The following is a 12334-nucleotide window of genomic DNA, read 5'->3' on the forward strand; positions in this document are numbered from 1 at the left end:
TTTAATCCCAGTCCGCTCTCTCATCTTCGCTTCTCTCTTTCTCTCCTCTTCTCACTCAGTCTCTCTCCTCTCATCCTAGTCTCTTCATACTCTCTCCTCTCCACCTCTTTTCACCCGTCCTCATCATCCTCTTCACTCCCCCTCTCTCTATGCACTCTCATCTCTGTCTTCACATGAGCTTCTCTCTACCTCAGTCTCTCTAATTATCTTCTCCACCTCTTTTCTCACCCCTCTGCTCTTCTCACCCGTCTCTCTCCTCACACACTCTCTTTTCTCCCTCTCATAATTGGGTCTTTTCCCCCGCTCTCCTCTCATCAGTCTCTCCCCACCTCTGTCCTTTCATCCCTCACCCCCCCACCACCCCATTTTACACAAGTACATACCGTGCATTTTCTTCTTTTGGCGCTATACTCCAAAAGTTCCGATTTTATATCAAACAATTACTATGAAGTTCAAGTGCAAACTGTAAGCTTTAATTTGATGGTATTTTCATCCATATTGGGTGAATCGTTTCAAAATTACAGCACTTTTTGTATTTAGTCCCCCCATTTTAGGGAAGCCAAGTATTGGGACAAATTCACTTATTATTAAAGTAGTAAAAGGTTAAGTATTTGGTCCCATATTCATAGCATGCAATGACTACATCAAGCTTGTGACTCTACACATTTGTTGGATGCATTTGCTGTTTGTTTTAGTTGTTTCTGCCTAGTTTGTGCCCAATAGAACTGAATGGTAAATAATGTATTGTGTCATTTTGGAGTCACTTTTATTGTAAATGAGAATATAATGTTTCTAAACACTTCTACGGATCGTGAATAATGATGAGTGAGGAAGTAATAGACGCACAAATACCATACCTCCCAGAAAATGATAACCTCCCCTGTTATTGTAATGGTGAGCGGTTAGCATGTCTTGGGGGTATGATGTTTGTGCGTCTAACTTTCTCACTCATTATTCACAATTCATTCAGGATTAGCCGTAATCATGGTAGCATCCACATTAATGTAGAAGTGTTTAGAAACATATTATATTCTTATTTACAATAAAAGTGACTCCAAAATGACACAATACATTATTTACCATTCATTTCTATTGGGCACAAAATAATATTTTTACTACTTTAATACACATAACTGAATTTGTCCAAATACTTTTGCTCCCCTAAAAGTGGGGGATTATGTACAAAAAGCTATGTAATTTCTATGGTTTAAAATACACTGAAATGAAAGCTGACAGTCTGCACTGTAACCTCATAGTCATTGTTTGATATAAAATCCAAAGTTTTGAAGTACAGAGCTAACAGAATAAGTAAAATGTCACTGTCCCAATAATTACGGAGGGCACTGTATTTACAGAAGTTAACTCAGAACAGAAGGGTCACTTAATGCAACTACACTACATGACCAAAAGTATGTTGTCAGTCAAGGGGTGTGAATACTTTCTGCAGGTACTCTATATTGTAAAGTGCTTTCTGTCTTTGCCACAGGTGCTTTTAAAAGGAGCTCTGTGTGTCAGAGACCTGCGCGACTCCTTCCCTTTTCTGCTCTCTCCTCTCCACTCTCCTCTCCATTTTTTTCTACCGCTCCTCTACTTCCCTCTCCTCTTTTCTCTGTTCCAGCTCCCCTCTCCGCCTCTCATCTTCAGTCCTCTCCTCTCCTCAAACTACTGCTCGAGGCTTTGATTTGCAATGTCTGAGCAACAGGAGAGTGTGTGTGTGCGCATCAAGAAGATTGTCATGTAATTGCCTCTCAAATTACTTACGTCAGTGCAGGTTGAATTTAAATTCCAACCTTAGACTTAAAATGGCTTAATGTCAAAATTATAACATATTACGTTTGTATATGAGACCTGCATTTTCACTACCATACCATTAGCATCACATCAACTCATTTCCAGGGAGAGTGGCATGGTTTCTGCTCCATTTCAGAAGTTGATGACACCCTAGGTAACTATTGCTGCATGGTAACCGTTGCCGACAGTGATGGTGGTGATGAGTAGTGATTAAATGTCAGTGTGGTGGTGATTGGCAAAGTGATGCAGCCGTGTCATGATTACCCATCAGGCAATGCTCTCCTTCTCACCCAGCAATTAGACAGATGCAATCACAGTGTGACACGCTAGCACGCAAAAGGTACACGGGCAAGCACGCACACACAGACAAACACAAGAGGGAGTTCATATATCCAATCAGTGTCTGATCGTGTAATGACACTCACTGACCCTCTACTTTCTTTCTTATCTTCCCCAGCCTGAACATTTGTCTCCACCCTTCTGAGTCTACTTGTTCCTCTCAAGGTTTCTTCCTTCTAGGGAGCTTTTCCTTGCCACTGTGCCAAAACTTGCTCGAGGGAATGACTATAAAGCACTTTCTAAAAGGGCTATATAAAATAAAGAGTTTGGTTGATTGAATAATTCATAACTACTTAACCATGAGTCGTCATGGCAGAGGTGACAGCGTGCTATTGTTAAGTCATCATCTCCATAGCTGCTGTACTGTAAGCTGTAATTTACACTAGCTAGGGCCAAGTCACCCTGTCACAGTTAAATACCATGCCTCCCTCACCCAACCACTCAGAACAATAATGGGATGCTTCATCTGCTACTGCTGTTCACTGTCTAGCAGTTTAAGGTTTTCAGTTCCACTGGCATTAAAGGCTCTAGCCTAACAGAAACTCATCAGACCCCAAGTTAGAAAGGGAATAGAAAGTTACTTCTGAATACAAAAAGTTACTGATGAATAGAAAGATTTCTAGCGTGTGTGTTGTTTCTGCAGAAGACACAGAGCTTTCAGAGATGGGGAAGGGGTGGGAAAATGTGAGTCACTGTGACAGAGGGTTTCTTATTTGTGTGCGTGTACATTTGAGTTGGAAATTAGGGCTATTCGGAAAAACCCTTTCCTTAGTAGCACCGATGATACAGTGTGACAGCTAGTCAGGGATACCTTTCCAAGTTCCCTAATAGTGACTGACTCCTCTATACCTCAATCTCTTCAGGGTGTGTATTCATAAACAGGGCTCGACATTAACGTTTGTCCGCTTGCCCGGGACAAGGGAAAAAAATTGTCGGACAAGGATAATAGACTGAGCTTGCCTGAATGGACAAGTAAAAAAAAAAAAAAAAAAAAAAAAAAAAAAAAAAACACAAAGATTTAGATTTCTAACAATTAATCAGATCAATTGGATCACTGTCCTAAGGATGCGATGTGTTGTGCACTGTCAACTCCCAATCTCTGCACAGAGACACTTGTCTATCAGTGCGTAGGCTGCAAGTAGCGTACAGAGTTTGGGTGAAATGAATTGAGCTGCGAGTTGGAGTGGCTCGTCTGAAGACTCTTTCCCGTGGCCCACTGCGTTTTTACCTCAGCTGTCAAATGTGTGTAGCCTACTCTCTTGTCAGTGTTATCTCTGGGAGATGGAGAGCGGGAGATAGCAGTCTAATAAAATGTTTCTACAAGCACCGAAAGCTGGCAAGGCACCAGGAAAGCACCCCATCCGTCCACCACAACTACCAAACCTTGAACCAGCTGCTAAAAAGGCAGCATACGAGGAGAAAAGGATAAGAAAATTCATTCCAACCTGGAAAGAGAAGTTTCCATGGGTTTGACATGACATGGAGGGAGATGTCATGTACTGATCGACCTGTCAGGATTTCCCCAGTATTGCAGACATGTAACTTAATCAAAACGGTTTTAACTGTTCTAGCGAATGTTGATTTTAGCAACCCGTTACCGACTGAAAGGTTCAGGTTGGATAGCTATAAGTTATCTAGCTAGCTAATGTTAGCATAGAAGGCAGGCTAACGTTACTTGCCAGTCAATTAGCCATCAACAGGTTACATTGATCAGCTAATGCTAGCTATGCAGGGGAGTTTGGGATTTTGGCAATTAAGCCCTTTATCTTCTTCCCCAGTGAGATGAACTCGTGGATAACATTTTTATGTCTGCATGCAGCTTGAAGGTAGTTGATAACTAGTGTTAGCGCAATTGTTAACTAGCGTTATTGTGCTAGTTAGCTTTGGCTTGCGAAACTACGTCTCTAGACTAGAATAACCAAATGTGACAAATAGTGCTAGGCCTACATATTTTTAGCAGCTACTGGCAAAACTTGGGCCTGAAATTTAAATGGGTTCTCCTGAGATAAACTAATTGTATCAAACAAATTAAGTGGTTATAGAATACAACCTTTTAGTGTCAATGAAGGAACTTTTACACAGAATTTGCTTTCTTTTTATTATTTTGTGTTGAGACAGCCTGCAGGACATAGAATAGAATATGAACAACACACAGCCAGCGTTAAGGGAATAATAATTTTTCCAAGTGGGGTCTCCTGCATTTTCTATTGTAAATTTGGGATGTTGCAGAAAACGTTTGGGGACTCTTGGGTTATACTAATGCATTCCATCTTATTTCCATTTCAGGTCCTCCTCCTTGTACAAAGGAACAAGTGCTTTTAGGTATGACATATCAACTCACGCCAACAGCAAGCGCCACCAATCAACAGAGGCAGCAGCGTTGGCGAGATGGAGGGATACTCCACTACCACCTGTCATCCGAGGGGTCCAGCCGATGGAGGAGAAAATGTTGGCCAATATGACCAACATCATGCACACAGCCTACTACATGGCCAAAGAGGAGCACCCGTTCTCCCAGTTCACAAGTCTTCATGGCCTCATCCACAGGACTGGAGGGAAGCTGCCTGAATGCTACAACTCTGATGAGGCTTGTGCACAGTATGATTTTACAAAACATTCCTTTATCAACAGCCATAATCAAGAGCAAGCAAAGGCATTGGTTTAGTGTTTTTTGTTGTTGTTGTTGTTGTTTCTATCCAACACCTGACTTCCAAAACAACACCACAAATAACTAATTTTGTTTACTGTTCTCTTTCCCCCCATCAGCTTTATTGTGGTAATCTACGATACAGAGCGGGAGAAGCTCATGGAAAAGCTTACTCAAGCTAGATATTTCGGAATAATAGTTAATGGGGCAACAGACACAGCAACGCTCGAAAATGAGCATGTGTACGTCCGCTCCGTGGCAAAGTGTGTGAACGTGGTTTCTCAAGAATGAAAACGATCAAAACAGACGGGAGGTCGAGTTTGTCTACCTCACAACTGCAGAGGCTCATATTCCTGCCGGTGGAGTGTCCTCCCTTGGAAGACATTGATGCTGCCGCAGCTGCCAAAGATGGTGGTCTTCAAGTCTGAGAAAACATAGACCAGGGTTCAACCCCTAGTTGCCCAGACAACAGCGGCAGAGGGGAGATGACAAGTTGCAGGAGTTGGAGGAGAGCGAAGATGAGCTGGAGGAGGACTGATCACATACACCCACATGTGTCTATGTATCTCTGTCTATGTCTGCCTGCCTTCTAGGATGATATACAGGAAAGTCATCCTCATTTAAAGCAGTAAGTAGGTATACACCATGTCTGACTTCCTTAGTAAGTCCTATAAGTACTGTACATACATATGGTCATAAGTATCTTTTTTAAAATGTAATTGGTGGGTATGCGTGTTATTCACCAACATGTGGACTTCATTGTGTGAGTCATTGTGTTTTGTGACATTTTGATCTCTGTGTTTTAGAGATGCATTTCTTTATCTATGTATGTCGCTATTGTGAAGTACAGCGCATTCGGAAAGTATTCAGACCCCTTGACCTTTTCCACATTTTGTTACGTTACAGCCTTATTCTAAAATGAATTAAATAAAATGTTTTCCTCATGAATCTCCACACAACACCCCATTATGACAATGCGAAAACTGGTTTTTAGAATAAATAAAAAAACAGAAATACCTTATTTACATTAGTATTCAAACCCTTTGCTATGAGACTCGAAATTGAGCTCTGGTGCATCTTGTTTCCATTAATCATCCTTGAGCTGTTTCTACAACTTGATTGGAGTCCACCTGTGGTAAATTCAATTGATTGGACATGATTTGGAAAGGCACACACCTGTCTATATACAGGTCCCACAGTTGACAGTGCATGTCACAGCAAAAACCAAGCCATGAGGTCGAAAGAATTGTCTACAGCGCTCCGAGACAGGATTATGTTGAGGCAAATATCTGGGGAAGGGTGCCAAAACATTTCTGCAGCATTTAAGGTCCCCAAGAACACAGTGGCCTCCATCATTCTTAAATGGAAGAAGTTTGGAACCACCAAGACTCTACCTAGAACTGGCCGCCCGGCCAAACTGAGCAATCGTGGGAGAAGGGCCTTGGTCAGGGAGGTGACCAAGAACCCGATGGTCACTCTGACAGAGCTCCAGAGGTCCTCTGTAGAGATGGGAGAACCTTCCAGAAGGACAACCATCTCCGCAGCACTCCACCAATCAGGTGTTTATGCTAGAGTGGCTAGAAGGAAGCCACTCCTCAGTAAAAGGCACATTACAGCCCACTTAGAGTTCTCCAAAGGCACCTAAAGGACTCTCAGACCATGAGAAACAAGATTCTCTGGTCTGATAAAACCAAGATTGAACTCTTTGGCCTGAGTGCCAAGCGTCACGTCTGGAGGAAACCTGGCAACATCCCTACAGTGAAGCATGGTGGTGGCAGCATTATGCTGTGGGGATGTTTTTCAGCAGCAGGGACTGGGAGACTAGTCAGGATCGAGGGAAAGATTAACAGAGAAAAGTACAGAGAGATCCTTGAAGAAAACATGCTCCAGAGCGCTCAGGACCTCAGACTGGGGCGAAGGTTCAACTTCCAACAGGACAACAACCCTAAGCACACAGCCAAGACAATGCAGGAGTGGCTTCGGGACAAGTCTCTGAATGTCCTTGAGTGGCTCAGCAAGAGTTCGGACTTGAACCATATCGAACATATCTGGAGACCTGAAAATAGCTGTGCAGCGACGCTCCCCATCCAACCTGACAGAGCTTGAGAGGATCTGCAGAGAAGAATGGGAGAAACTCACCAAATACAGGTGTGCCAAGCTTGTAGCGTCATACCCAAGAAGACTCGAGGCTGTAATCATTGCAAAAGGTTCTTCAACAAAGTACTGAGTAAAGGGTCTGAATACTTATGTAAATGTCATAATTTACTACTACAGAATTTTCAGTTTCGGACAAGTATTTTTAGCTATTGGACAAGTAAATAATCAGTCCCACTTGTCAGTACTCCTTCATTGCCAACTACACCACATTGGATTTCCGAAAGAGTTAATACAGATAGACCATTTCTCAACACATTATTCCAGTGACTTACAGGCTGGATGGGGAGATGTCTCAACACTTACCTTCTACAGGCCTCTCTGTGCTTAGCATTTCATGCGCTGCTCCCAATGCAAATGTTAGCCAATCAACATTTGGCGAGGGACAGTTTGAGGCAGCAGATCTGTTCTAACCCCAGGCAATTATTATCAAATGAGTCAGAGTAGAGGACTCACACACCTCCACTTTCACTGATAAAACATTATTGTAGAGAAAAGTGCATTAAGAGATCGATCGGTCCACACACAGATATTGACGCAGTCACACACACTAGGGTTGAGCGGTATCCAGATTGTCATAAATGACTAAAAAATGTAAATGTCATACCGTTTCTGTACCATAATGGGGTATACAGTATCACCGGCAGTGCACACAAGGGGGCACTATTTATTTCCATTTTTAAAAAAGTATAAAAATATGCTAACAAATGCTAACAAAGTACTAGCGAATTCCTATAGCAGTCGTTAGCTAAATGCTAACAAGAGCAAGTGAACATAAACAAATTCCAAGGACAGACACCCCATCTCATAAAGTTTTACAACTATCTCAAGAGGTTTGCTGTGGTATTGAAAATCATACCGTGGGTATTTCAAAATACCTTGGTATATAGTAGATCAGCCAAGCATAACACACAGTCACACACGTCAGTGTGTAGTGGAGGAACAAGGAAGTATAAGTACCTTTACTCGAGTAGCGTTTGGGTGGCAGGTCGAAGGGCACAGGAAATGAGGTAGAGGAAGTGGTGGCAGGAAACACATCCATCTGGACGGGAAAGGTACTCATGCTCTGAGAGGAGAAAAATACAGATCCTAAATCATTATTTAGTACTTAACTAGATTAACCTTTAATTCAACACATAGGTAGGAAAGGACAAAAAATCTCTCTCTCTCTCTCTCTCTCTCTCTCCTTCTCTCCTTTGCTTCATAGCCACTAATTTGTACAATTAGTAGATGACATTGCATTCACCAACTGACCACAGCAGTACATACTGTTTTGCTGGCCCATGACCTAGTACAATATCAAGCTATCACAGATTAATTATCACGAAGGAAAGGAGATAAAGAAGGGAACACAACAAACACTAACGGAATGTAGCCTAACTCTCTGTCAGTGTCTAAACGTGGTCCAGTAGAGACAAGAGACAAAAAGGAGACCCTGGCGTGAATTACCAGCGGAGACATTTATCTGTGCACTAAACACGGCTCCCTCCAGCTGCTACGGCAACGTGATTTCGCCACCGAGGCAGCACCTCATTGGCTCTTAAGTACAGTGAAGCTGAGAAATGCTCATGGAGTCTCCTCGGCAGGACAGAGATGGGTTTTCAGGGGGGAATTACCCTTGAAGTTATTGGGGACGCAGTATGGATGCTACAGACAGCACAGCGGGGGTGGAAGGGAGCATATCTGTCCACTGCAGATGAGAATTAAGTATGCTTAAGCTGTCACTATTTAGGGCAAAACAAATGGTTTCTGTCAAATGAGAGAACGTGAAGTGGATGTAATTAGTCAAACTGATTCATTGATCACACTTTTAAAATTAAATGTATTCATCAAAAAGAAAAGAGCTCTCTCCATTCTGTCCATCCATCCATCCATGAAGACAAACAGGCAGACAGACAGACAGACTGACAAAGAGACGGTCAGACACCCTCAAACCCACACAAGTTGTGCTGTACTGATGCTGCATCAAATCAGGGACAAATCGGCTTATGTCCCAGAGAACAGAACGACCACACCGGGAGAAAGAGAGACAGAATACAGTCACAAAGACCAAGGGAAAAAAAGAAAGAAAGAGAAGAACACAGCTCCAAGTGAATGATTCTACTATTCACAACACACAAGGTAATGGTACACTAACCTGTTTAGCGTCTTATTAAATGGACCTCGTTCTTTTAAATAGAACAATACACAAAGAAGACTGGTCTTTTAAAGGAAGTCTTTGTGTGACTGTCCCTACTGAGGCACATCTGAGGTCTGAAGTGTTCCTCTCAAATGCAACAAGAGAGACACAATCAATGGTGACCCTGAATGTCAGAAAGTTGTGATGACTAGCTATATTCTTCTATAAATGCTTTCATTTCTTTCTATGGGAAAACTAGGAAGTGTTCTTTAATAGTGGGGGCTAGGCGCTTTGTTCTGGTCAGGTCAATGTTGAAGCTCTGGCCCTCTAAACCAGCGTCACCTCCACAACCATACTGTTGCTAAGCAACTGTTGAGGTAATTATTTTTACATTTACATTTACGTCATTTAGCAGACGCTCTTATCCAGAGCGACTTACAAATAGGTGCATTCACCTTATAGCCAGTGGGATAACCACTTTACAATGTTTTTTTTTTTTTTTTTTTTTTTTTTTTGGGGGGGGGGGGGGGGGTCATGCACAAAGTAGATGTCCTAACCGACTTGCCAAAACTAAAGTTTGTTAACAAGAAATTTGTGGAGTGGTTGAAAAACAAGTTTTAATGACTCCAACCTAAGTGTATGTAAACTTCCGACTTCAACTGTACATAAAAGGAGTATGTTTACCGAGCCCTAGTCTAGTATCCTAATTTAAGATCCATGCACATAACTCGAAGGCACATCTCCCTTGGACATCAATGTGTATGTGCGCGTGCGTGCGTGTCACTTACGAAGGCAGAGGGCACATAGAGGACTCCCAATTCGTATGATCGAACCATCACCTGCGTGTTGTTCTTCTCCAGAGCCCCCCACGCTGCTTTGGACAGGTTAGCACTGGGGACAGGAGAACACACACACATACGATAAAGGACACATGCACATAATATATTGAAACTAGATAGAAAAATGTATGACAACTACTACATACATGTATTTTCCCCCACATCGCACAAAATGGGTAGTTGACGTCGTCCCGACGTATTGAAAGGTTAGCGTCTCTCGTCTTCACATACAATAAATTGGCTAATGGACACCAGAAGTAAATGTCCCCTTAATGGGAAACCCTGTTGTGCGATTACGTCACCAAAGCAAAGTCTTGACCCACATCTACGGTAGAGCTGTACTCAACTCAGATGAATTGCATTTTTGTCAGAAATGACAAAGTTCATCTGGCCACACTTTCTGCGGTTAAGAAGATACAGTATCACTGCTGTTCTAGGGACTTTGGATAATACATGATGATACGTTACTAAATTGCAACACCCACATCAGAACATAAAGAAAAGAGCCTCCATATGGTTTTTTGACAGTGGTGTACAGTGCATTTGGAAAGTATTCAGACCCCTTGACTTTTTCCACATTTTGTTACGTTACAGCCTTATTCTAAAATTGATTAAATAAATAAAAATCCTCATAAATCTACACACAATACCCAATAATGACAAAGTGAAAACAGGTTTAGATATTTTTACAAACGGGACTGCCCCGGTGGATCTCACTTCAGACCAGTACTTTACGACCTCTCCAGCTTGCTGTTAATAAAGAATGATTCATTTAAGATTGACTTCAGGTGTCCCTGGTGGTAATTTCCACAACTATTTGGCGTCACAAACGAGATTATTGATTCTGCCTGCGGAGCTTTCCAGTGAGGGTCTGCGAGGAAAACCAGTGAAGCATTTTTATGAAGCGTGAGGGAAATTCCCATCTGACCAAAAGATGACGAGGACCCGCCCAGACCAGACCCTTACTGTGAGCTGCCCAGGAGGACACACATCATCCGCGAACAATTTAGGGACACGGCAACTGAATTTCAGTAAGTCAATTTAAATGAATCTGTAAAAAAATATGTAAAAAAAAAAAAAAAAAGAACAATAAAAAGGTATCCATTGTCTTATGGTGAGAAGGCTATTCACTAGTCTTCTGGTGAGATGACTAGAGCGAGGGCGAGTAACGGTCCCATGGAAAGCCCTGCTGAAAGCTGTCTGTAGGCATTTATTGAAGAAGTGTCTACGTGGTCTGCAGCCACAACAAATAGTACAAGGTATTATTGAGCACAGGGTGTTATTTTATATGTATAGGAAGTAGCGGCAAGAGAACCGTTGAAGATACATATGGTGCATAAGAAGTAACGACAAGAGAATCGTTGAAGATGCAGAGAGAGTAATAAGGGAGATTACTGAGAGTGTTTGGGAATAGTACTAAGTGAATGTGGATGTGAGTGTGAAAGAGGTGTGTGTCTGAATGAATACCCCAACCAGTTCTGTGAACTGAGTTTTTCGATCTATAACGTTATCTAGGGGTTCTGTCCACCACCGCCCGTCGATCTACAGCTGAGATGGGTAAGGGCTGTAACAATGAAGGCTAGAGTTCACACTGAGATTTCCTCGAGAACATGATATGTGTACCTCTCGGCTGCGCTGTGATTCTTGCTGGTGGTGTGGATGTAAATACCTAAGTTGATTTATAACGTTATATAGGGATTCTGTATGTGTGTGTGGGAAGATATGAAAAGAGAGATGAAATTGTATGTGTGTATAATCGGTTACTAGAGATCTGATAAAGTAAAAATGGAGATAAAAAAAATATATATAATAATATACACCAGCATCCTCAGTTTCCCCTGCTCTACCACTCCGCCCACTTCCTTAGTCTATGATAGCAGCTACATTTGACTTTTATTCAGTTTAGAATCAATAGTAGTACAATCAATCAAGCCCTTGTCATGCAAAAATAATCACGTTCAGTTTAAACTCTGTTCAACCCGCCTCAACCTGGCTTGACCTGAAGATTGATTGTTGGACATGACAGGTCCACACTCAATCTCTCAAACATACCCAAACCAAACTCTTCTCTTCCATCATGCTGTAATTACTCATGATTAGTCTGAACTCTGTTCTACTCTGGCTCCGCTCTCAGGACTTTGTTTGAGGAGAGTGGCAAAAGGCAACAGTCTGGTTTCAGTCTCTGATAAGGTAGGACAGCCATGGATTAGATAAGAGCGAGGAATTCGACCCGAGGTCAGTTCCCCATTTCACACACACACAAACCCAGTGAAAGGAACAAATTAAGTTCTTGCCTGTGAACAGAAAATTCGGACTATATGTTCGTCCTGTCTGTGATTAACTTTGTTTATCCAATAGTTTACTGAAAAATCTTCATCAATAGCCCTATTTGGCAAAAGACCAAGTCCATATTATGGCAAAAACAGCTCAAATAAGCAAAGAGAA

General features: G+C 42.1%; 1 protein-coding gene across 1 annotated transcript in view; it reads right to left on the reverse strand.

Annotated features, from left to right (window-relative positions):
• The window catches only part of tdp1 (tyrosyl-DNA phosphodiesterase 1), an 84258-nt gene that overhangs the window by 17185 nt on the left and 54739 nt on the right, over window positions 1–12334 (reverse strand). The window contains exons 14-15 of the mRNA XM_084181502.1: window positions 9839–9941; window positions 7892–7997 (exon numbers count right to left, since the gene is read on the reverse strand). Coding sequence (XP_084037628.1) covers window positions 7892–7997; window positions 9839–9941 — 209 coding nt within the window. The remainder of the gene's footprint in view (window positions 1–7891; window positions 7998–9838; window positions 9942–12334) is intronic.

The sequence above is a fragment of the Coregonus lavaretus genome (assembly GCF_964263955.1).
Source record: "Coregonus lavaretus genome assembly, chromosome: 18".
NCBI classification, from domain to species: Eukaryota; Metazoa; Chordata; class Actinopteri; order Salmoniformes; family Salmonidae; genus Coregonus; species Coregonus lavaretus.